At 32.8% G+C, this 27,363-nt stretch overlaps 1 protein-coding gene across 1 annotated transcript; it reads right to left on the reverse strand.

Annotated features, from left to right (window-relative positions):
• Nucleotides 1-16,225: 16,225 nt before the first annotated feature.
• LOC123666412 (serine protease snake-like) lies at nucleotides 16,226-27,077 on the reverse strand. The gene is made up of 2 exons (XM_045600506.1): nucleotides 26,095-27,077; nucleotides 16,226-16,265 (listed from the first exon to the last, which is right to left on the reverse strand). The coding sequence occupies exons 1-2, from the start codon at nucleotides 27,075-27,077 to the stop codon at nucleotides 16,226-16,228; spliced, it is 1,023 nt and encodes a 340-aa protein (XP_045456462.1).
• Between the last annotated feature and the right edge of the window lie 286 nt (nucleotides 27,078-27,363).

Raw genomic sequence — 27,363 nt, forward strand, 5'->3', positions numbered from 1 at the left:
TTCAATGTCCTACACTTAGCTGGGTAGTATATAGGTAGTAAGGAAACGTTAGGAAACGCTAGGCATGAATGCTCTTTCGTTACTGAGAAGTTTATCGGTTATCGGTTTATCGACGGACTGATAAGATGGCCACGTTGTTTAAATATCATGGACCGAATAACAAAGAAAATCGGTTTTTTTTTATTAATAAACTATTAGCTAGTTGGCGGAATTCGTGCCGCTATGATTTTTTTACGTGAATGTATGATATTTTTAAATTTGTTTTATTCAAATTTTGTCCTGATAAAAATGAACATAAAAAAAGAATTATCGAATTTAGTGAAACGTTCGTCAGCGATGAGAGTATATACATTTCGACTTCTCTTTATTCTTTTTCTTTCTCGCTTCTTTCTTGCGTTTCTCAGATTTTTGTTAAAAAATAAATAGTATTTAGTGTATTAAGGTGAAGATATGTTAATAAAATATACTGATGTACGAAATCCTCTCCAGTCTCGGGTTGGAATCAAACTCGCAATCCTGAACCACTGTCAGTCATTACTACCAACTTTACGTCACTTACATAAACTTAATAAAAATTAATATATTTTCATTTATATATCCACAAAACATATAAAGCATGTTGATCATACAGTCGTTAACAAGATATAACTTTGTCACGCCATTATGTACTTAATGGCTGAGGCAAGAAGAGCGCTTTGTGACAGTATATATAGAAAATCGGATTACACAAATTGTCAAATCTAGATCGATTCGGTGTAGTGTTTTCGTCCTAGGTGTTGTGAGGTATTTCGTGTAAGAAATTGAATCGCAGTCTGCATTGATTGTCTGCAAACTAGTATTACATTTTGTTACTTTGATTAAATTGAATTCGATTGAGAATATTTTGATGTTAAGTTCTAATTATAAATAAATAGGGATAAATTTTGTTATCTATGATAGTGAGAACGAAATTGTAGTGAGAAAGAAAATATTTTTTAGATTTTACTACTGTGGTTCAGCAGTCATTTATTATTATTCTAGTAGTAAGTAACTTTAATTTATTAATTTAACATTCGAAAAAAATATTTACTCTCTGATTTCTGATTGAATGAATCCTTCAATGTATTATAATATTTTTTTTTACCGATAAAAAAAACTTCTTTAAAATATTAAAGAACAGCTGTCGAATATTTTTAACTATTATATCGATTTCAAGAAACAAATGTGGAATATTCGCGACCACATAATCATTGAAATATTTAAATTTAAAATAAACCTTTTTATGTTATATAAAGTCGAAAAGATATCTTTTAAAATGTTTTTCTAAGAAGGTGTATTTTTTTTTTTTTTTGTCGTGAAAATTGTGTTTTTCTTGTCAATTTCATTGAAACAATCAAGTTGGCTCAATCGAATTGTGTTTGGCGTCCGTGGATGGAATCCGAAGCGAGGTAAAAGGTGGAGCAAAGTGGTGTACTTCCGCTCTTCCAGGCGGACTTATTTTTATTAAAATCCTATAGTTCTTTATTATAGATATACTAAAAATATTTAAGTTTAAAAATTGCTTTTGATTTTCTTTACGAAAATAACTGGTTTTAGGTAACTGGTTCATTTTGGTTATAACCGGTTTATTCTAGTGATAGTAGATACTGTGTTTTATGTTATATACTTTACGGGTACGTTCGTCAAAATACATAGTTTTATGAAGTAACAATCCATTAATATTAAGTAAGGTATTTGCAGGTACTGTTAACTATTTTTATTACAGTTAGTAGTTAGAATTTATTCGTAATATTTAATAGTTAAGGTTATTTACTGAGGTAGAGCACAGCAGGAAATATCCTGCTCAAGCTCTAAAATACATGTGTATTTGGGTATGGGGGCTTCTTAATCCTCACTACATATCACCAATGGGAGGTAGGAGGTTAAAAGTTGCTGAAACACATCACGTGATTGATGGACGACCCCTAATTAATTTGAAGCTCCCACATTGGGTAGGTACCTTCATGTATATATAAATAAATAAATATCTTATAACGTTACGTTCGATTATATTGAATCGTGGTTCTAATCAAGTACTAATGTAAATATAAATCATTAAAACTTGAATGAGTATGGCTAAAGATTTTTTTTTCTTTCGGGCTCTATTAAGTACTGCAAATCGTGAGAATATAATTGACTTTTACTTTGGGGGTCCCACTTAGATTCAACTTATAATCAGAGCCCAGTTGGTAAATACTGGCTTAATTTTTGTTTATATTCTTTCGGGGAATCCCATAGGGATTCCGCTCAGTGCCCTGGTAGAATATACCGGTGTTACTTCGTTTATGTATGGGCTTTCTAATCTGAGTTCTGAGAGGGCTATTGTAGGGATTTTCAACTGATGAAAGTCGTCTTATTCCCAACGAGGGCCAGATGTATACACTGGGCGATCTCCAGTAATTTGTAGTCGGGTAGTTATTAGTACTTGCATTAAAAGTAATTCAAGGCTGCCGCTAGTATTTTTCAAAATTCAAAATCATCCTAGCTAAGTTTTCTATACGAAAAAGTAGGAAATATATGATTATTATTTCTTTTTGACTTCCGGTTGAAACGGAGTTTTGACAACACAGTTTTTTACTTTAAAGTAGCCTTTTTTAAAGGTCTCTTGTACATATCATTAATTATTTTAATTGCAACTTTTTTTCAATAATTTTTTATTTTTTATTTTATTCATTCAAGGTCATTTTTAATTGAAACTATATTTTTTATTTAGTTCCTAAATATATCCGTAGAATATAGTCATTTTTGGCTCATGCTTCTCTTTCTTGTGTTATATCGCGAAGTTTTATAGCCTATAACCTTCTGCAATAAACAGGATATTACCGCAAAAATAATATCGGACCAGCAAATCTTGATATTGGCTGGTTCAAATAATCAAACTACATAGTTTTATTACTATATTAATATTAATATCGTTATATGAATTTTACCTATATGTACCTACTACTATTAAAAACCTGAAGAGACTGTTTGATCATACGGGTTAATTTTAGAATCTATTAGTTCAAATTGAAAAATTATTTCAGTTTTGGATGGCTCATCAAGCGAGACTGTAGGGTCGTATATAGCGTAATATATTACGCTATTACCAATAGGTGTAGTACCTCTATAAAAAATATAAAGCAAAAAATAAATAGGTATTCCTTTTGGCGCAACGGTCCCAGCAATGATTTGTGGCTGTTGCGCTGGCGGTTGCGGGTTCAATCCCCGCACATGACATATATTTGTATTGGCTATACAGATAATTGTCGTGGTCTAGGTGTTTATGCAGTCCTTATGCCTCGGAGAGCACGTTAAGTTGTCGGTCCCGGTTGTTATCATGTAAACCTGATAACGATCGTTACTCATAGTAGGGAATGTATCCGCCAACCCGCGTTACAGCAGCGTGGTGGATTAAGCTCTGATCCTTCACCTACATGGGGACAGAAACCTATGCCCAGCAGCGGGATATTACAGGCTGAAGCGTAGCATTATTTAGTTATTAATTAACTTATAGGACAGTATTAAAGTTTTTAAGCGAAAGAAATTGCGGGCAGCTACTAAAAACTATGAACACAATATTTATATATCTTATAAAACGTCAATTCAACGTTTTCTAGCACCAAATGACGCATTGACAAGGGTCAGGCGACGATTGAAGTAATTCTATTTTTACTCTTTTATTCAAGTTTATTTTATTGATTCTAGTCTTTATGATAAAAAGAACAAACATGAAACAGGATATTTGCCTAGTTTTTTGGTGGCCTAGGACAAAAAACAGACCTACGAAACTGGATTGGTACTGGACTAAGGTGGTAAACAAGTACGGTCTGCTCAATGGTAAGCGGTTGCCGTAGGTTATTAACGCTTTTAATACAAAGTGTACTAAAGTGTATTGCTGCAATGGACGTCTGTAAAATCAGAAGTATCATAAGTAAGTTGTCAATATTATGCTACAACGGACCCGTCAATTTGCGGGTACCTCACTCGTAACCCCCTTATCCCCGACCCTCACCCCCAGAAACGTTGGTTACCTTACCATACGAATGGGGATACCATTATCACCTAGTGGTATCAAAAAGCCTACGATTCTCAGACCTACCAAATATACAAACCCAATCATGAAAATCGGCAAAGCCTTTTCGGAGAAAATGGATAACAAACAAACACGACATTTTTATATATATATAATGTCATGTACTAGTCGTGCTATTACATACTTTCTGAATTAATTGTACATGTCCACGTACATCTTTTAAATCTGTACACGTTTCGACTTAAATATTCAACTGAAGTGTCATCAGAAATGAGGTCTTCCATCATTAGTAATGATAACATATGATCTACATATTAATGCAAATGATAAAAATAAATACATACCCGTACAAATTCACTGATAGGAAAATAATTATGTAGATATACATAATCATAATAAATAATTATCTACACATACATGACATAATCTGTGGCGCAGACAACTCCTCATTATCCAACGTTAATTAATGAAAACGTATGTTAAGGCAACAGATGTGTTAAACACAAAGTGAATTACGTAGTTTTCAGTTATATGTATTTTCTCTGCTAAATTTTTGTAGATGTCTAAATGTTAATTTATTATACGTCATTATCATCAGTTCAGTCTATCGCAGTGCACTGCTGGACGTAGGCGCCAAAAATGGCGTGAAATCATCTGTTTTGCCCATAGTCACCACGCTGGGCAGACGGGTTAGTGACCGCAGGGCTTTATCCCATCGAAGACGCTGCTACCCGTCTTCGGTCTGTGTATTTCAAAGCCAGCAGTTGGATGGTTATCCCGCCATCGGTCGGCTTTTTAAGTTCCAAGGTAGTAGTGGAACTATTTTATCCCTTAGTCGCTTCTTACGACACCCATGGGTAGAGAGGGAGTGGCTATATTCTTTACTGCCGTAACCACACAGCAGCTTATCACAATAGCAGTAATTTATACGTGTTAAACTTTTTTGATAATCTAACTTTTCTAATACCAAAAGATTATAAAAATCGTACCAGTAGTTACCGAGATTAGAGTGTGCTGTTTGAATCCCCGACCATAGCAGATATATGTTTGTTATTATACTTTGATCGTCGAGAAGCTAATATACTTGTACTGTACCTATTTCACTCATTGAAATAAGGATACCTAACATTTTTACAGGAAATATAGAAAATCAATAAAACAATCCGAAACAGCTTACGAAGCCCAGGTCTTTGTGATTTTTAAGGTAGCCACAACAATAACTCTGTTAGCTTAGGAAAAACACATAATGCAATATAATATTTAAATGAGGTAGGGCACAGCATGAATTATCCGGTTCGAAACCTGGAGCAACCCGACTAGGGAAGTACCTCGACCTTACAAAAGATTACAGCTAAATAATACTACTTTCAAATAGTGTTGTGTTCCTGTGGTACGGCGACCAGAGCCGCTGGGAGATTAGTGTCGACAACGCGCTTGCGATGCTTTTGGTGTGATAGGTGTCTAAGCTAAAGTAATCACTTATCAGGGGAGCTCTATGCTTATTTGCCGACAAAGTTGTATGAATAAAATATGACAGTGGCCTATTTGGCAAGTTAATCTCATACCACGTTTATCATACGCTCAGCCTTTCCCTCAAAGCAACCGTCTTTAATCTTATAAATAATGAATAATAATTAGTATACGTTTTTTATTACAGTAATTAGTGTTGGAATGTAACATTTACGTTATCGGCTTTGGATTGAGCGCGTTCCTTCAATAATGAAATTATGTGCAGCTGTCGATATTTTTACATCGTAACGTATCGATCTTTCGAATAACAAATTTAATATTTTTAACATTTAAAGTTAATTAATTTATTGTTTTATTCGTATTCAATTATTAATTAATTTCATTGGTTGTCAATTGACATTCGTGGAATAAATACCTATGTATCAATTTCTTATTTATAATATTTATATTAATTATATAATAACATACACTGACTATATAATAATAAAAAATAAAATAAATTTACAAATGTAACTGATAGAAAACATAGCTGTTGACACAAAACAGCCTTCCAAAATTATATTTCAATTTTTGTAGTCGATTTAAAATAAAGCAACAATAAAGCCAGGGCAGGACAGATGGGTATTACTGACCGGAGCCACTCCGGATAGAATCGACTCCTCTGAGCCAAGTTGGCTGGGGCTGTCAATTACGACACAAACAGCCGAGCTAGCCAATCTCGCCAACCAGGGTGTTACACGCTCGACCTCGAATTTTTTTTTTGAAACGACTGTCATCGAACTTACGGCCAACCATATAGTAAGCAATTACCATAGCCAATAGACGTCTGCAACACCAGAAGTATTGCAAGCGCGTTGCTGCCCCTTCCTCTGACCCTCCCCAGGAGCTAAAACCATCTTTCTCAATACAGGAACACAACACTACTTGAAATCACTAAACAATAGTTTAGCTGTGATCTTTTATAAGATCGAAGGTTCCCACTCCGGCTGCTCCTGATTTTGTGAAAACACCAGCTCTCTTTCAATTGTGTGCTATCCCTCAATTAAATATATATGTATATTTTATTTATTTGTTTACTTAGCGTCTTAGGTGCGACAAAGCCAGCCCTGTGACCACCAACCCGCCTGCCCAGCGCGATGACTATGGGCAACACACATGAGTTCGCGCCATTATGTCTTGCGCGAACTTGTGGAGGCCTATGTCCAACAGTGGACTGCAATAGGCTGAAATGATGATGATGATGAAATGATAGCGTTTTAATCTCAGAACCTATTGGTACTAATTGGAAAATTATTTCTGCGTTTGTAAGCTGATTTATTATATTTATAGGCTGTAAAACGTTACATCGAAAAACGAGGCATTTCACATAAATTCTGTTGTTATTGTGACCTTCTGGTAAAATAATAAAAAATATATATTGAACTGAAATATAGTGTAGATTAATAATCGTTATTGTTGTATTCAACTAAGAAAATATTTTTACTTAACATACGGTAAATAATATTTATATGGCTTAGTTTCGATCAAATGAACTTTACCTAATATATCTAAGAAATTTTTTACATTACACGCTACGTGTAGTTATATATTTTTTTAATATTTTGATAAAGCGAAACATAATTTGACTTTTAGATGAATCAAATATTGGGTGATATAAAATTAAATAACAGTCGAGTGGGGATGAAACCAATGCGTCCTAGACTGCACAATCCCGTTTGCAATCCCAGGGAATATCTCGCGAGAACGGCGTCGGAAATAAATGTCTTAGTGCGATTCCTCTCATCGTTCAATTTTCGGTAGTTTAGCCGGTGTTATGAGAAGTTACACCGACCTAACCCTGTACGGGACTCGCCCGAATTCCTAAGGGAAGTGATTACGATTTCTACTCTTGAAATGAATACTGTATTTAGCGATTACTGTTATAATTCTATGTAAAGTAAATTTATAATATTTATATTTCTTCTCCTCGCGTCGAAGTCGCAGCAACAGGTCAAAGAAAATAAATTACTATAGAGAGAGAAAACACAGTTGATAAATCTCTCCATTCTTACTTATTTTGTACTAGCTGTGCCCACGACTTCTTCCGCGTGCAATTTAACAAAAAAGTTATTGTTCAGTTCGTAGAGTTATAAAATAAATATATTTCTAAAATAAAAGTAGCCTAAGTTACTCCTTATTATATCAGCTATCTGCCAGTGAAAGTCCCGTCAAAGTCGGTTCAGCCGTTTTAGAGATTAGCCGGAACAAACAGACAGACACAGACAAAAATTGTAAAAAAAAAATATTTTGGTATATGTACCGTGGATACATCCATATTATTATGCATTCAGTAAAAAGCGGTTATTTTAATATTACAAATAGACACTCCAATTTTATTTATTTGTATAGATTAAGTTTTAAATCTATGAAGCGAACGATTATAATAAGGCTTCTAAATGTTCGTCGAACGGAAGACGGAAGGGCTGAGATGATTTCTTATACAGAAAAATATCTTATGATTTTTCTTCGTGACAGCTGTCATGTGCATATACAGAGAGTCTTGAGGCCTAGCTTGGGGCTATTATTGAATGTGACAGAAATAAAGTCAAATTTTCATACTTATATATTTCAAATGATTTTTTTTTAAATCAGTAGTGATCTGAAAAACCGATAACATATTGTCTTTTATTTTAAAAAAAATTTGCATCTACAAAGCTATCAATTTTTTTTATGAACGCCTACTTTCGAGTGCTTTAGCTAGTATGGGCTTTAAGAGTTTAATGGGCTCAAGCTTTGACTCTCCTCCCTCTTAAGAAAATTAATGTCTGCCCAATTGCTCTGTCAAATATAATTATTGGATGTTTCTAAAAGTTCTATGTTTGTTTAACATATTTTATAGAATGCAACTAACAGCAAAATTATTTAGTAACCATATCTGGTACTATTTTATCAATAAAGTAATAGGTTGTATAGAGTATTATTACTGGCTTCATATTTTTTATTGGCCGCATTCCAAAAGGATTGATAGCAGTAATTGCGCAATTATTTCTTGCGGTTATTTCTAAATAAATTAGTAGTTACCTTATAACAATTAATTAATCTTGCACAAAGATGTTAACTAAAATATTTGTTAGATTCTAGATTAAATAATGATGATTATAAAAATAAATAATTATTATGCATTGCGTAAATACGTTATCCAAACTTTGTACTATGAGTACTCTGAACGGGTTTATCCCCTTTGCCTATTCGCTCGTCACATTAGCTAGCTACCATTACGGTAAGCAGTACATTCCCTATACCTCTCTTTGAACTGACCCTTAACATATAAATATTAATATATAAACAAATGAATACGTAGATTATAGGTAAGTAATAATGAATTCGTAAATAAGTCGTATAGTAACGAATATAATTCAAATTCAAATTTGTATTTTCTTATATGAATTATAACTTAGAAATTTTAACTTACTCTTCAGATGTATTGAGAAGCATTACGTTTGACACAAAGCAGTCACTCACATAGTAAATAATGGACGTCATGTCGCTTAACCAGATAAAACATGCGTCTACGACCTGTACGATATTTATGTAGATTTCTATTAAACTAAATTATGGTTAATAAATTAAGTATAAGAATTCACTCTAACATTCTTCGTCAAAGACAATGTAACATTCCAATCCTATAAAGGCCTACCACAGACGTGTTATTGCACTATAAACTTTATTTTTGTTGCCTTACGAACTGAGCGGATTAAGGTTGAAATACGTTAAAGGCAAACGCGGGAGCGATTTTATATCACTTAAGTTCGCAATGTAGTTCGCTTTTTCTTTGCAAATATTTAAATGAATTTTCTTTTCCAAACTTATAATGTACTCATCCGGATATGTGAACTATATTTAAATTTATGCTCATTTTAAAAAATATTACAAAATAGGATACATTCTTCAAAATTATTAAAGATAAAATAGAAGTCGGTTAATAAAAGTTATGGAATATTTCACCATTATATATTTTAATATTACAGTAAAAAATTACTAAATATTCCATGTCATAGAATCATATGACATACACACATGTACTGTACAATTAGACTGCCAAAAAATCTACTGACCACCCGCTACCTCTCATGACACAAAAACGCTTTACCGCTACATGTGAATCCACTCTTATTGCTATACGAAGTCAGCCCGATCATCAGTCACACAAGGCGTTTGATTTATCGTACGTACGTATTTGAAACGGTTTCCTATACGGATGAAACGATCGCTTACAACGCCCTCTGTGTATTATTGATATTATTGAATTGTAATAGCGTTGTGCGCATAAAGCGTGGGGCTAAGTGATGTTTATTGTAACTAATTTAATAAAAAAAGCTTATATTGATCTATAAATAAATTTTATTTCGCTATACTGCGAATATGTAAAAACTATTATTTAAGAATCGGTACAAAGCTTATGTAATTTTTGCGTGGCAGTGTAGAAAATCAAAAAAGGGGACTCGTTTTTTAAAGGATAATTATGCAACTGAAATTATTATAATTTTTTATAATCGTAATGTGGAATGATTTTAAAATTAGAGTTCTTTCAGAAGGTTCTTTAAACAATGCAATATTTAAATGAATATTAGTAGTAATTAATATCAAGACATTAACTATTTGTCTTAGGTACTTCATCTACTAGATCTGTTTTATAAAATAAATTTTAAGTTACGCTTGTAATATTTTTAAATTAATCTAAAACCTACACGTGAGCAAAACACGTGGTTATTTTAGTTTTTAACATAATTCTTATTAAAATAATACCATATTATACCATAGTTTAAAATATATTTCAACTAATAGAACAAACTTTGCTAAGTTGATTCAGTTGAGTAAAATCAGTTAAGTTATTCAAACTAGTTAACTCGTTATGAAAGCTGTCAGCTCCAACTACAGTACCCACGTGCCAGACACGCACTTGGCCCATATCTATATATATAAATATATTTCATATGTATATGTATAGGCGCAACGGTCACAGCCATGGATTGTGCCTGTTACGCTGGCGGTTGCGGGTTCGATCCCCGCACATGACAAACATTTGTATTGGCCATGCAGGTGTTTGTCGTGGTCTGGGTGTTTGTGCAGTCCTTGTGGGTCTCCCCGCCGTGCCTCGGAGAGCACGTCAAGCCATCGGTCCCGGTTGTTAAGTTTTGATCCTTCTCCTACATGGGGAAAGAGGCCTATTCCCAGGAGTGGGATATTACAGACTGAAGCGTAATATCGAGAGTTGTTGAAAAAAATTTTTTCTGTCGCTTAATCATAATAAAACTATGTAAAATTATTTACAGTATTTACTTGAGTAAAATTTCAATCTGTATCGAACCTTTAAAAAATAAGTAGCGTTTAAAAATAAAATATTGCAAAAACGTTAATACAAACCTCACGTTAATGCACCTCTATAAAGCTGAAAATTTTATTTCATTTATTTAACTTTAAAAGTTTTATACTTGACATATAATTAAAAAAAACTGAATATGTTATACTTGCCTTGAATAGAAAGTGTCTCTTTTTGATTGTCTGTATGTTATAAAACATTACTTCGAGTAAAATTATGAATATTATTTATAATATTCAGAATACTACACATCAGTCAGTCAGTCAGTCAGCTCAGCCTATTGCAGTCCACTGCTGGACATAGGCCTCCCCAAGTTTTCTCATCTTACGTAGACCGTCGGTCCAACGGGCCGGAGGACTTCCCACACTGCGTTTGCCAAGACGCAGTCTCCACTCCAGGACCAGTCTACTCCAACGGCCATCGGTCCTGCGACACAGATGACCAGCCCACTGCCACTTCAACTTGCTAATTCTGTGGGCTATGTCGGTTACTTTCGTTCTCTCGCGGATAGTCTCATTTTTAATCCTATCTTTGAGAGAGACCCTAAGCATAGCCCGTTCCATTGCACGTTGAGCGACTTTAAACTTATGGACCAGTCCCTTCGTCACTGTCTACGTCTCAGCTCCGTAGGTTAACAAAGGCAAGACGCATTGCTCAAAGACTTATGTCTTCAAGCATTGCGGAATCTTCGAATTGAAGACTCGACGAAGCCTACCAAACGCCGCCCAGCCCAATCGAATCCTCCTATCGGCCTCCTTCTCTAAGTTGTTGCGGTCTAGTTATCCAACTAAATGGCTATGGCCTAGGTAAATATAATCCTGAACAAATAATAATAAATAAATAACGTAGCACGCTGTGTATCGCTATCAATATATATTACAATTATTCGAATAACAAACAATAACTTTAATGTACGGAGTCCATACGCGAAGTAATCGGTTGGTTTCCGTTGAAAAGCTATGCTGCATCACGGCTCCCGGATTATTGTGTGAGTCAATTTTGTTGTACACTACCGGCCATGTTGATGTATCGAGATAAATATGTATTTCTTGTATCATTACTATCGTAAATCCAAAATCCACAAAAATCATTCTATTCAATAGTTAATGTCTGTAGTTAATATCTGATGAAATGCTACTGTCTGGTAATGGAGCTGTAAGCTGTGATAGTAAATAAATGAAAGCTTCAAACTCAACAGCCTCAGTAGAATTTTCTCCTATATCGGGTTCCGGAAAAGTGAAGTAGAAGAAAATGTACAATAGTTTGTTTATTTGTTTCTGTATAAGTAATTCAACATGTTCTTCCTTAAATCAATGAGGTGACGAATGGAACTTACTACTCGTTGAAGGAAATAAATCAATGAGAATTTTGAAATCGTAAAACGCAACAAAAATCGCAAGCTATCGCAATTTACTGATGAAGAACTTTTACATAAACTTAAGTTGGGGTGAATATGGGATTGGTCGATGTCGATAATGTTTCGCTGCCATATCTAAATTGAATTGAAACATATATTTTGTTATTTTTTTTTAAATAAAATTCCTTCTTTTTATGTTATAAATAGTTATATAGCTCGCCGTTATATTCTCGAAACGGTTATATTATTTAACGTCAGCCATAAATATAAATAACATGTCATTGCACCGATACATTATCTGTGTTTTGTTCGAATCGCAGCAGCTGCGGTCGCTGGCTGGCAAAACGTCAAAATCACTTCAAAGTAGGTCAAGTTATTAATTCACTTCAGTGCATCGCGCGAAAAATATTGAATACGAGTTGAAATAACTTTAAAGTCGCATAACAGCGTTTTTGAAACTAGATTTTCGTCTTGGTCACACTCGTTCTATTTGTAATCGACGTTATACAGCCTATAACATTGTATACTTTAGTAAGTTTCGAAGAAATTCATTAAAAATAATAATTATATTGAATTATTTATGATTCAAATATAGACATAGCTTGTTGTTTTATAGCCTATATCTTAATATGATATCTTAGGATAATACATAATTTTACAGACGAAAACATATATAAATGATTTGCATTTACTATTGTAAATATTACCTATTATTAATCGACACATTTATTTCGGCCTAAAGTATAATCGAACATTGTTTGCATTGATTTTAAATTGAATTGAAGCAAGAATTTTATGTGAAAACGTTTTATGAATTAAAGCCGCAGCGTCAATAGATCGAGGGATTACTGCGTAAGTGATTTGTAGGAATGCATCTTGCTAATTGACCATAAGTCGATAGCGACCAATCGGAAGCTTCCGCTCGTCGAATACTTTCAAGCTGACTGATAATAAGCTTAATAAGCTTTTGTGGTTATTACGTTCTCGATTGTGATTGGTTATAATTAAAATATGTAGTTGTGTAACAGGAAATATTCTTGTGAATGATTTATTGTGAGCTTGGATGTTATAATGGAACCTATAATTTTTGATGCTGTCAGTCCATCTGCGTTGAACACCTGTACTGGTTTGATTTTTAAAAGACTAATAAAAAGGAATAATATTTACTTGCTGATATAAATGTAAGCGGCTTAAAGTACTTCATAATAATATCTTATCGTGAAGAGAAAACTTCCGTTGCCTTTTTTCGGATATAGAATTCTAATAATAAAAATTGAAGTTGGACTGTTTTGAATAAATGGCGTAATAGCTATAGGTCCGCCGCCTATCACACTTCATTATCTGTATCTTTCTTCAATTTTTTTCATGATGTATTTTTGTAAAAGACAATATAAATAGAAAAAAAAAATAAAGCAATATACGATAGGCGAATAGATTGTGTCCAGATTAACATGTATTAACAATATTTCAGAAAGCCATTAACAGTCAATCAATATTTTAATATATTGGATACTAGCGACCCACCCCGGCTTCGCACAGTTGCAAAAACGATCGGTGTTCCTCTACTATATAATGCATGTATTATATAGGCACATATTAACCTTCCTCTGAAATTACTCTATTTACTAAACAAAACCGAATCAGACTCTATTAAAGATAACCGAATCAAAATCCGTTGCGTAGTTTTAAAGATCTAAACATACAAACAGTGGGAAGCGAATTTGTTTTATACTATGTAATGATATATTATTGCTTTAAATATATCATAAAAAAATATAACTTTTATGTCAGAAAATTATTTGTAACAGAATGAAAAATGACCAAGTCCATTATGAAACCATATCAAAGCGTTATAAATTCTGATGACAATAAAACAATCATTTGATTACTGTTAAATCACTAAAGTTCAATAATAACGATTGAGTATTTAAGCTCACTGTTATACGCGCAATCGCCGCTATTGTGAGGCTAGGATTTGAAATCAGGGTTGACAGGCGTACACGCAACTGTCACACATAATCGTGTTTATAATTAAATGGATTGTGTCTTTTGTGTTTTGATTATGTTTGTGGATATTTCAACTATATATATCGATCCTTTAATATTATAAAGCTGAACAGTTTATTTGTTTGTTTAATCGAAATAATTTTTGGAACTATTGGTTCGAATTAAAAAAAAAATTTGTGTAAGAAATTCCATTTACCGTGAAAGGCTATTTATCCTCAAATTCTTCAATAGCCACATGTCTATTATAGTCTGCACATTGGTAATATTATGTTACGAACATCACTGACAGACAGACGACATTTATTTTTGTTGCTATAAGAATATGGATACTACTTGCCTTTATTTAACTTTTCTTTACTTACGCCGAGTTGCACGAAAAGAAATTAAAAGTTAAGTAGTGATTCAACTAATTTAATCGCAAGAACTGTATGAAATTTTTGTGATTAAATTAGTTTAATCTCTACTTAAATTTTAATTTTGTTTCGTGCAACTCGGCGTTAGTGAGATCTAATTTAATAAAATGATAACTTAGGTAAAAAAAAAACTATATGACTTAAAAATGATGATAGTTTACTTAATGTGATAAGCTTTACATAAATCAATCCCAAATATAAAAATAATTTCAATAATAAAGTCCGTTTTATAGAAATGGCATATGTTGGGTATGAGACAACATACTACGAATGACAGAAGCAAGGTACTATCAATAATCAGTTGACGTAGGTATGTAATTGTAGGTATCTACGAAGATTCTCTATCATTTTAAACTTTATGTTTAATGCATCACAGCCCTGTCAATACTCATCACGATTCATATATTCGTATTTGGTAATGCACGTGCTACACATACCGCGTGACTTTGCTCGTCAATTGGTATGTTATTACGCCTATTCCGAACACCATCTATGTAATCTATATTCTGAATCAATTTCCATAAGTATGATATGCAATTCAATTTATAATTTTACTTATGTGTGTATTTATGTTGAGATAAGTATTAGTAGAGTGTCGGTAAGTCAAAAACAAACCATAAGGTTTAGCGGTGACAATATTTTTTTGAAGTTGGTGGGTTCCATCTCCAATTTACTAGGGTATTTTTATTTCTGAAAATACTTTTTTCTGGTCTGTATGTTTCTTTTTGGTCATTCCACCATACATTAAAGGTAATGTAAATATCTGCCTTAGTTCTTCTTATAAATACATCTCATAGACTATTAACTATTACTCTTGGCGGAAATATTATAAGGTAGATAAGCTACATTTTTTTCGTCCGATAAAGAACAGAAAACGCTTAGTTATCAATCGATCACACAACTATGATATGACATTATATTACATGACATGATATTACACGAAATGGTATTACATGACATAGTGTTAATAATAGTTGATTATAATTAATATTAACACTAACGTTTATATTCACTAAACCTTTGACTAATGTTTAGGTATATTTGTATATTTCCACATCTCTGTTATTTTAGGTCTGTTTACATTTGACAGTTACATCCGATATTAGCGATGTCAGAACACCTAATGTTGATATTTCAAAATACAGCTCGTTCTATGAATCTAATGAAGTCAGATATGATTCAAATAAATTTAATCAAACATAGTTCGAATGGCTTGAGGTTGGATTAATTAAGTTAGAATTAGTTTTAAATTTTTTCTTTTCAGTTTACTATATTCCTATATTTATAAAATAAATGTCCCTTGGTTTAACGGTTCGTAAACAAAATGACTCGTTTGTGATTATAGGAACCAGTTTTTAATGGGTTGCAAAAACGCTAAAAGACATGTCACATTAAAATGTGAAGTTCACGAAGGTAAAAAGAAAACTAAAAAAAAACAAACATGCTGATTCATATGGAGGGTAGGTGTATAAAAATGTTTACACTTTGTAAATGTATATAATATATGTATGTAATGTGTAATTTATAAAACAATACACCAAAGATTTGCAAATGTCTTATAAATTATGGTTAGAAAACTTCGTTCATTATTTTGATTGATTGCAAAGAAAATATAGACCAGTGCTTAAGCGAGAAACTGTGACTGTCCTAATACTGAGAAAATAAGTATATTTTTGTTTCATAAGAGGAATCGTATACGGATAGGATCAAACAAATTTTGTTGGATTAACCAGAACTAGTCCATATTTATCCTACTAAAGAGCAAAGGCATCTTCTGCAATGACGGTTAGTCCATCTCACGCTCCACTACGGATTGACGGATAATATTCATCAATGTAAGAATAAAATTTTATTGCCTTTTTTTATATAGGAAAACTTTCTCGCCGATGTTTTATTTCATCCGACAAAACACCCAAGCAACCGTAAGTCGATTTATCGCAAAGTAAAAGTAATATAACTCTCTTGTATCTAACTTTCTGTCTATCGGAAAATTGCTATCTTCACGGATGAATTAAAGAAAAATTATCTTTCAAACAGATACATTTTTCCTGAAGGGTCGGCAACGTACCCATAACTCCTTTATTGCACATCTCCATGGGTAAGATAGGTCATTCAACAATAGATTTGACTATATATATACTCCTCCCGGCCGATTACGGCCACGGCAACTGCATTCAACTCCGTTTTTGTCTTTGGTGTGCTCGCGCGTGGCTTATGTAGCCAATTTTTTGTGTAAAAGTCCTCGCACACTGCGGGCACGCTAGCACACATTTGACTAGTTCTTTATCTGCACCCTTTTATTAAAAACTATTATATATATAATGTGAAAAAATAAAGCGCTGAATTAGAGGTATATAAATTAATAATAAAGTACCACCTTTCCCCCTTTTATCTATTCTCTTTCTATTCTTCTTATATTATCTACTGATCTATTCCTGTGAGTCAGTGTAATATTTTACAATCTTCCTTAACAAAAAGAATTACAGAATAGTATATTTGATATAAAATATACATGTAATTCTAGCAGACAGTAAAATGTCCAATTGTGTCATAATGCAACCATAATGATATCAATCAGTCTTTCATTACGATATAATTGTAATAGCAAGATAAAAGCAAGAACGAAAAATAAATGTTCTTTTCAAATACTGGACTCTATTAATACATAATATTAAAATTGGAAAAGCCACTGATTTTATCTAAAGATGACAATAATACATTCATTTAAAAAAAATTAATTTCCGATGGAAATTGAAAAAGAACCACTGAAACGATAAAATGTATTTCGAATATTTCATTTTCATCAAGATTATAATTTATGCCTTTTTGCAAAAATAAATATTATGCTATACAACAAGTACAGTACTATTTAATGGTATTCCCAGACTGTACACTGAGGAGGCATTTCAAAATGAGACATTTGTCGTCAAAGAAGAAACAAAAACACATATCACATATATTTCACACATCTTTTAGTTGATTTTCTTCATTTCACCGTGTAAAAAGTTAGGCTTTAAACAGGCAAACGACAATATTAGTTTTTTTTTTTTTTATGTCACACACACATGTTGTTTATCATCACACACTTGCACAATGTTTATGCATTGCATATGTATATAGACACACGAACACAAATGTATAGGCGTAGGGCTATTATTGACAAAATATATGACATTGTAATCAACATTCTGTCTGATGCTGCAGCAACGACGTATCGCAGCAGGTGCCCCAGAAGAAATGGTGACATAGCCGGGTGGAATAGGTATGTCGCAGAGTCACACATAGTGGCACGGCTTAAATTTAGAATTTGGGTGGAATAGGGAAAACCGCGCGTGGGAAAAATTTATGAAGAACTGTTACAAAGTAGGAATCATTTTAAAAGCAAATTAAAGTGGTGTCAAGGCAGACAAGAACAAATAAAAATGGATGTCTTAGCATCAGATTTATCAGAAAAGAATTTTGGAAAATTTTGGAGGGATACAAATAAATTAAATATTAGGCCCAGTATCCCCGGAAGCGTAGGGGATAAACAATTTAAAAGTTATTGCGAATGTTTTTAAAGAACATTTCACGGTGACATCACTCTTAGACTCTGCATCGGGTAGCAATAGAGACACTGTGTCTGGGAAATCTGTTCAGTTTTTAGCAAAAGATCTGTCTAAAATTATTACTAAAATGACGAAAGGAAGGTCTCCTGGGCACGACGGCCTAAGTATAGAACATTTTAGGTATGCCGGTGAGCATCTGCCTAGGTATACTTGCGATGCTTTTTAACTGTAGTCTGGGACATAACTATTTACCAGAAGCGTTAATGCGTACAATTGTAGTACCTGTTTAATCCGCCGATTGAAGGTCTCAGCAGCGTTCATGTAGGATGTTGTATCGATGGACAATGCGTCAATAATTTAATCAACGCTGACGACATGGTGCTGCTAAGTCCATCAATCGGGGGGTTAAGAAAATTATTAGAGATTTGCGAGTCATATGCGAGGGTCCATGGCTTGGTGTTCAATGCTAAGACGACCGACAATTACCTTAAACGGGTCAGCATTAAGTAGAGTCAACAAATACTGCTTATTTGAACGATGATGACGATATTGAGAGAGAGCGTAGGGCACTGGCGGTGAGAAGCAATATGCTCGGACGCAGATTCGCACGTGGTACTGCGGGTGTCAAAATTACCCTATTCCGGGCTTTTTGTCAGTCCTTTTACTCGGGTGGTCTGTGAGTAAGCTACACGCGTCGAGCCTACAGCACACTACGTGTTCAGTATAACAATGCCTTCAGAGTGCTTTTGAGGCTGTCGCGGTTTTGCAGTGCCTCAAGAATGTTCACGAAGGAAATCACGGCTCGCCCTGATTGTTCTATTCAAAAATACTGGATAGAAACAATGACGGGCCAACTGAAATGATTGTTTTATTTTATTTATTTTATTTTATGTTATTATCATCTTGGTAACAATAACTAACATAGATTATAAGTAAATATTGTTACTAACACACTAATACACTATGGATGTACACGTCTGAAGTAAACGCTTATTATTATTATTAAATGTATAAATAAGTAAATACAGTAGTAATAACTGTCACGTTATTTTGCTGCTTTATTTTGTATTATTTTTCTTTCGTACTTTACAAGTCTAATATTTGTTAATTTGATGTACAATTGGACACGTTACTAAGAACCTGATTTGCACTTCGAATACAGAAACATTAAATTAATATGTGTAATATTATAAAGAACATCTCACCTACATTTATAATAAATATTACGACATAGAAAATCATCAAAAGAATTCAAACACCAAACTAAACTAAAACCCAATCAATCAAAATATGAAGTTCCGAAATGACTTCAATATCCAACCGATAACACGACCTCAAAACGGGTTTATAAAGGAGAGATTTAAAAACACCATTCACTCGAAACTGTCTCGAAACTCGATGATTGGAAAACTTTCAATAAGACACTGCTGAATTGATTAACGTCCATGAAAATTCAATTTCGACACATAACTATTATTTCTGAATGATCTGAATTAATTTCATTCACATAGGTTAAGGAAAACCATTGAGTTTTTTTTCTAAATTTGTTTAATTGATTGATTCGTCCTGTCACATCCCACAGCTGAGCATAGACTGCTTTTTTCGTGTAGGAGTTTTTTGGGTCGAATTTTTGGCCCAAATTAAGTTATTCTTTTTGGTTTCGATGATGGATCGAATATCCAGGTCATAACTTGTCTCATAAGGTTTTACTTCTGGACAGAGGATTCAACTAAAAAATCTATAAATACCTATGTAATCTATACATATGTAGAATGAGAATTTCTTTCTTTCAAAATGAAATTTATCATATGAGATATCAGTTGTGTCAATCCAGTATAAATTCACATATAAACCTTATCACTTCGATTCAATTCTTAAATATGACGGAATATTTAGTTAACATATAAAAGCATTCAATGGCGCCTTCATTTTTGGCTCACATTACAAACATCATTATTTTACTGAGAAAACTTATTATTAATGTGATATAATATTACCCGTAAAGTCGAGAGATTGATTAAATTGTTTCTATACTTTCAGAGAATTTTGATTACAAATTTGGTTCAGTTGATTTACAGGTTGGGATATATACAAGTATTTTAAGTCGTGGATTTATTTCGTACAGATATTAATAGATAGATATAGATAGAGATAGATACCTACTCAATAAACATTGAGTTATCATCATCATCATCATCATCATCATCATCATCATCATCATCATCATCATCATCGTTTCAGCCTATTACAGTCCACTGCTGGACATAGGCCTCCACAAGTTCGCGCCAAAAATGGCGTGAACTTATGTGTGTTGCCCATAGTCACCACGCTGGGCAGGCGGCTGAACATTGAGTAGGTATGCTCTAACAATAGAAAGGATGCTTCAATTCTCAGTTGTCCTTATTAGAAAAAGTTATAAAAATCATCATATCATATCGTCATCGTTACCGTAGGAGTTTGTCAAATTAACTGTGCTATGACATACACGTTTTTTACTTAATTACCTACTAAATTTATATCAATATTATACTGTATAGTATAATTTAATATTAAACCGTATGTTTCATATATAGTTTTTTTTTCTAATTTATAGGTATATAAATTTAGCAATAATGACACTTGCACATTTTTTTCGTTATAATTTTTAGTGTGCCAAAAGTCCATAAGTTACTTTGTATATTTATATTACAACAAACAAGAAACATACTACCTCTAGAAACCTCTCCATGCCTCCAAGAGGCAATAACAATCTATTAATGTCCCCGAACCGCAGACTGTCACATGGTTTTGACATCGAACGCAAGACAGTGATGAGAAATACCATCATATTCATGTCAATGCGTAGTAATTAAAATTTTCAATTAATACCGAACGTTAGGGTCGATATAGATTTTAGACGGACAAAGGTCGCACGATTAAACCGAGTTATTTCATTAACTGTCGATCTTCGGAATTTTGTAGGAATCCTCTCGGACCCGCGATTTTCGCGCGTAAAAATATTTCGGGTAAAACCTTCGTTACGTGCAAAGTTATCTTAAATTTTTATGTAAAACATTTGTGAGGTTGTTTTAGTGAAAGAATTTATCGAATTAGAAGAAGAAATGTAAAAAGTTACTATTTAGAATAAACATGAAATTTACTTGAAAAAATTGTGTTTGTAAATTGTAAATATATATATATATATATATATATATATATATATATATTATTAAAACGGATTTAAAATTCGAAAAGAAATATATATAAGCAAATATGGTACTCTGATAAACACACTCTTGCCCCATGAAGTCATGGCAGAAAACATAAGTATTTATATTGTATCTATTCCTGATGGGATTCGAACACAGTCTCACCTTTTATGAATCTTTCATCGCCAGAAATCAATAAAATACTAACTTTATTTCGTCTTTTATAGATTCTTTACAAGTAGTAAAGAAAATAATCTACGGTAAAAATAATAATCACAAACCGTTCTGACCTATTATTAATTTGTATTATTTATATTACTAATATATAGTTAAAATCTTAAATGGTTTGAAACAAATTTGTAAAATACCGTTAATTTTATCATATCATTTAAACTACACGTGTTTTGGATTATGATTGTAAATTATACAATGAATACTGGACTCATATATTTTAATCGATTTCGAAATAAAGGAGCTTAATCGTATATGTTCATCGGTATTTTTTGTTTATATGCTAATATTTTCGGCATTTTTTAACCAGTTAAAAATATCGTTGTATGTAAATAAAAAAGTTCCAGAAGTTCTACTACTTCTAGTTCAATTAAAGCGGGTTATGATAATGGTGTTTTTGGGAAATCAATGGGAAATTTCCCAAACATCAAGGCTACCGAGGTAATCACTAAAGTTGCCTTGGTAGACAATGCAGCAGAGCATTATGGCTGAATTTTGCAAACACTGGTAAACAGCAAAAAATTAAATAAAAATCAATGATGAAATATTAATTTAAACGTGTATGACCACAAAATAATATATGTAAGTAACAAAAAAAAGTTATACTACGAAAAAGGTCTGTTTCTAAAGTCGAGTGTTTAAAAATCTTTTTTTATCAAATAAGTCCGCATTCTCGGTTCTGACATTGGAGAGATTGTTGCGGAAAAAAATTGCGAAAAAACTGAACTAAGTAGCAAAAGCTATTTGCGGAATAAAGAAGCGACGTTAATAGAGAAACGACTTCCGGCGGATGCTTAAAGAAAAACAGTTTTAAAGGAATTTGTTTACCACAAAGATAAGATTAAGATTCTTCGAAAAGTTACTATTACGGACTCGCTTTAAAATTTCACCGGATTAATGCCGAGATAATTAATTTGATTAGCGTTTTATATCATAACAAAATTACTAAGAAGGAAAATTACGGTCAATATTTTTTTAATGATAACTTCTTGATGAAAAATAATATTCCAGGAAGAAGGTAGTTTGTAACGAATTATTTAAAACCTAGAATAAATAAATATATTTTACCACAATCCCATAGTTCACATGTCCTAACATGATATAAAATGCAATTTTAAAAAAGTAGACTATCGTGCTTTTTCATAGTTTTTATCTACACGGAAATAATATAGTACTACTGACTTCTAAAATAAATACTTTTTTAATATCGGCCCAATTTGTAACTTTATTAAAACTGAAACGTTTATTAAATTTAATTTTAATGTACTTAATTGGATTTTAATAGGTTTAAAACGTTTGTATTTAATCGTAAAAGTCCGAATATTGGCAAAGCATAGGTTTAACTAAGAATTTTTGATGTGTGTCGACATGTACATTGGTAAATAATATATTGATTTGCTACGGGAAATGAGTTTACGCGCTTTTACTTTTAAAATTTGTCACAAGTTACAATTGTTATAAATGGTTAGTAAATGTACTTCCATTATTCCATATCAAAGTCTCAGTAATGAGTTTTGATTTTTAGACTTAAAGGTGCTAATTAATGCACTGCGGTGTGGCAAACGTCTTTGCGTAATAAAACTTAGGTATTCATGCTTTCCTTCGCTAAAGAAAAATACTATATTAAGAGTAGCGGAAAAGAAATAGGTTGAAACTTGACTGAATTACTACAACTTGTCACTATACAACCTTACCTATACATAACTTAATATCAAACTTTTACTTTTATTCAAACGGTACATCTTGATATCGGTTGTATGGTAAAAGCTTAAAATAGACAATGATATCACACCATTTCGAACTTAAACTATAGAACGACGGTTAATTTAATAATAATAGTAATCATAATAATTTTATTTCAGACAAAATCCATACAATCAAACAGCAGTACACAAAAATAATTAGTAAAGAAACGGAGAAAAAATAGGAAAATAATAAAACATGGGATATTTATATCAAAATATATATACGATATTCATAACCGATTAAATAAAATTCATGTCAATAATTTAGTAATGCCAATAATAAGCAAAGTCAACCTATTAAATTAAATAATTAATTAAACAAAACAAAAAATAATTAATTTAAGACTCCGTTTTTTATTTTTTATTTTTTTACGAAAAGTTCAGCAAACAAGCGTAAGGCTTACCTGATGGTAATCGATGTAGTTTATACACCCTACCTAGACCTATTGTTGCCGACACTACCCAAACCCTCCAGGAGCTCTAGTCACCTTATTCACCACCGGAACACAACACTGCTTGATAGCAATATTATTTAGCTGTGATCGTTTCTAAGATTGGCTCGTACTTACCCAGTAGGGTTCCTTCACATTTTCAGTAGAATATTTCATACTGTGGCCTACCTCAGTTATGACTTTTAATAATTTTAATTAATTTTATGAATATTACTTCAATTTAAACATGGAAAATACTACATAATTCTAGTAAACTTCAAAAATAATTAACTTCGATCATCTCAATTTCGATAACTAACTTCTTGAAAAAATTATTCATGTCCGATGATTTTATGACATCAAAGAGAGAACATTTTTTGTCGTTAGCAAAGTTTACAAAATTACGTTGTACAAGTTAGAAAATGTATTCTCCGTAATAAAACGACTTTCGAACTTTTTCCAACTTTAATTGTCTATTTTTCAACGTTACATCATCCGCGAAGATTACCTGAATACTTTTGAATGAAGGAGTTTGTGCACGTGCTTTAAAAAAAAATAGGAAATATTTATGTGCACAAAAAAACGATATATATCTCATTGCTGGGCCAAAGCCTACTCTTCTAAAATTTAGAATAGTGTACAATATATAAGCTGATGAAAGTTTATTTGAAAACTAGCTTTTCCCCGCGACTTCGCTCGCGTTTTTTTAAACAAAAAGTATCCTATGCTACTTCTAACACCTTCAAGAATTTGTGTACAAAGTTTCATGATGATCGATTAAGTGGCTTTCGCGTGAAAGCGTAACAAACAAACTTTCATTCACATTTATAATATTATTAGGGATTAGGGATAATGAAAGAGGTTGTGTGCTAAACATACTAACATTGCTATTGTAATAAATTACGATATCGCGATTGTAATGCTTCTGGTTCTCCTCATTATCTCCGTGTTCATAGTTGGTGGATGCCGCGTTGGCGCAACGGTTACAGCCATGCATTGTACCTGTTGCGCTGGCGGTTTCGGGTTCGATCCCAGCACATGACAAACATTTGTATTGGCCATACAGTTGTTTGCCGTGGTCTGGGTGTTTGTGCAGTCCTTGTGGGTCTCCCCATCGTGCCTCGGAGAGCACATTAAGCGTTCGGTCCCGGTTATCATGTACACCTGATAGCGATCGTTACTGATAGCGTATGGAATATATCCACCAACCCGCATTGGAGCAGCGTGGTGGATTAAGCTCTGATCAGTAGTAGGATATTACAGGCTGAAGTGAATACTTCTGGTATTGCAAGCGTTCACAGGCTTCAAAAATCGCTTACCATCAGGCAAAAATTTTACTTATTAATTAAAAAAATGTAAAAATACATAAATATATGTAGTATATATGTGCATGCCATTGTGAGAATATAACATACTTAAAACCTTTCTTCGCTTTACAAATTGTGTTACAACAAATAACCAAACCATAAAAGCTGAAGTTTTATCAAAAACACAATCTAATACGGATTCTAAATTTAACGAAAATAGAAGAAAAACATGTTTTTCATACGAAACGTCTCGGTTTCGCACGAGCCATCACGATCCCACACTCGTTCCCGAATGTAACACTTTTTTTTTCATATTCCGAGTCTGTCCCTTGTGGCTCTAACCTTGACGTTTTTTTCATATATTACTTTTGTTTCAGGTGAGACCTGTTATATACTTCAGTTTATTATATAAGTGAAAATGCGGGCACAAGGCGTTTGGATCTCCGCATTTTGTAATTCGAGACTATTGTGAGTACAAAAACATCTGAATGTTGATTTATTGAGTGATTTATACAACATTCTTTACTCAAGTATTACTCAAGTAAGGAATATTTAATATAAGGCTTATACTTCCTATAAAATATTGAAATCGTTGAGTCAATTATTTTACTATCTATTATTCACTTAATATGTGTTATATTTACATTTGACTTTCGTACTTGTTACAGAACTATACAAAATATATTAACCAAATTACTAGGTCCATAATAACAAAAACGATACTCCCGTACAATACCTTCTATAGTGGCGAACTCCCCAAGGCGCTATTGTTCCTCTTAATAGTGTTTACACTTAGCCTTAGAACAAGGTAAGCTTTAGCAAGTAAAGTACCTATTGGGATTTAAAGAAATGTGCACTAAATTTAACAAAAAGTTTTAGTTTTAAATAAGGTTCATAATGTTACACATAAACTACTAGTAAAATTATTACATAAGTTTTAAAACGTTATAAATAATTAGATTTCAAAGTTCTTCTCATAAAGTTAAATTTCCTGGCCAAACTATATCTTCAATCCATCCAATATATTTCGAAACTCGTGTGTAAATACCTGGTGCCATTCTTCGTCCACAATCTCTTCCAAACGACGTCACTCCCACTATTCTGTGCAAAGGGAACGTATTAATACAATCAACCCTATAATCCATCACTTGTAAGGGTCCCCCAGAATCACCTTGACAAGTATCTTTACCCCCGCGTTCATAATCGCCTGCGCAAAGTTGACTATCTATTAAACCCTGGGCCAAAATTTTCCTTTTAATAAAATACCGCATAGATCTATTACAAACGTGATTTTCTATTATATCAACGTCAACCGTCATTAGTGTTTCACTTCCAGCGTTATCACTGGATTCTGTCTTACCAAAACCAATTATTGTTAGTGTATTATTATCAAATTTATCATTTAGATTTAAACAGCCTATTCTTATATCCCTACTGAGTATGAAGTCTGGTCTTACTTTCATCAAAGCAATATCGTTATATTTAGACGGCGGTTTATATTCAGGATGAGGGACTATCTGAACTATTTCTCTTTCCTGAGCTAATTCATCAACTTCGTCAAATTCAAATGTAGCAGTTCCGATTCTTATAATACTCGCTGGTCCATCAATAGGATCTTCACTGCAATGAGCAGCTGTTAAAATCCACTTTTCACTTATCAAACTTCCACCACATTTCCATACAGGTTGTTGTTGGACGTCCTTTCGGTATCCAATTAAAGCCATGTGCGGGTACAGCAGTAAATCTATCGGCACTCTGACTCGTAGAGATGGATACAAAATGTTGTGACACTCCAGCATTGTTTGTGCATATTTCTTGCATGCATTAAAAGCCCTTTCGCCGATCGACGATGCCTTTAATGCCATTAACGATATAACTATAGTCCAACTTTTTGCATAAATGAACATTTCCCATAGAGTAATAAGTGGATTATGAATAATGTTTTTTTCTTTCGTTTCCTGACCGTCATCAGCGAACGCTAGCACCATCACTAATTCGTTTCGGTAACTTAATGGTACATGAAAATAAGCCGTAAAAGTAATCTCGGCGTTTCGAATCGATACCACGCCATGGTTACATTAATGTATGATTGCATAACGCAACTACATGTTTTACTATTGTCCTTTATTTTCTCCAATTAGGTCTTGATTTGTTTGTTTTTAATTGCCTTTTTCATTTATTTATTTTTGTGATTTTCAGTTTTTTTTTTACTTCTAGTCATTGTAATTAATAATTTAATTTTCTATAATATTTTAAAAGGGATCAATAGTTATG

Source organism: Melitaea cinxia, chromosome 26 (assembly GCF_905220565.1).
Source record: "Melitaea cinxia chromosome 26, ilMelCinx1.1, whole genome shotgun sequence".
Taxonomy (NCBI): domain Eukaryota; kingdom Metazoa; phylum Arthropoda; class Insecta; order Lepidoptera; family Nymphalidae; genus Melitaea; species Melitaea cinxia.

Excerpts from the sequence above, each read along its gene's own strand:
- LOC123666412 (XM_045600506.1), bottom strand. The coding sequence starts at position 27,077 with ATGGTGCTAGCGTTCGCTGATGACGGTCAGGAAACGAAAGAAAAAAAC. Across the intron at positions 16,266-26,094 it reads TATATTGGATGGATTGAAGA|AAGCACTGGTCTATATTTTC; the intron begins TATAGTTTGGCC and ends AGTTTCTCGCTT.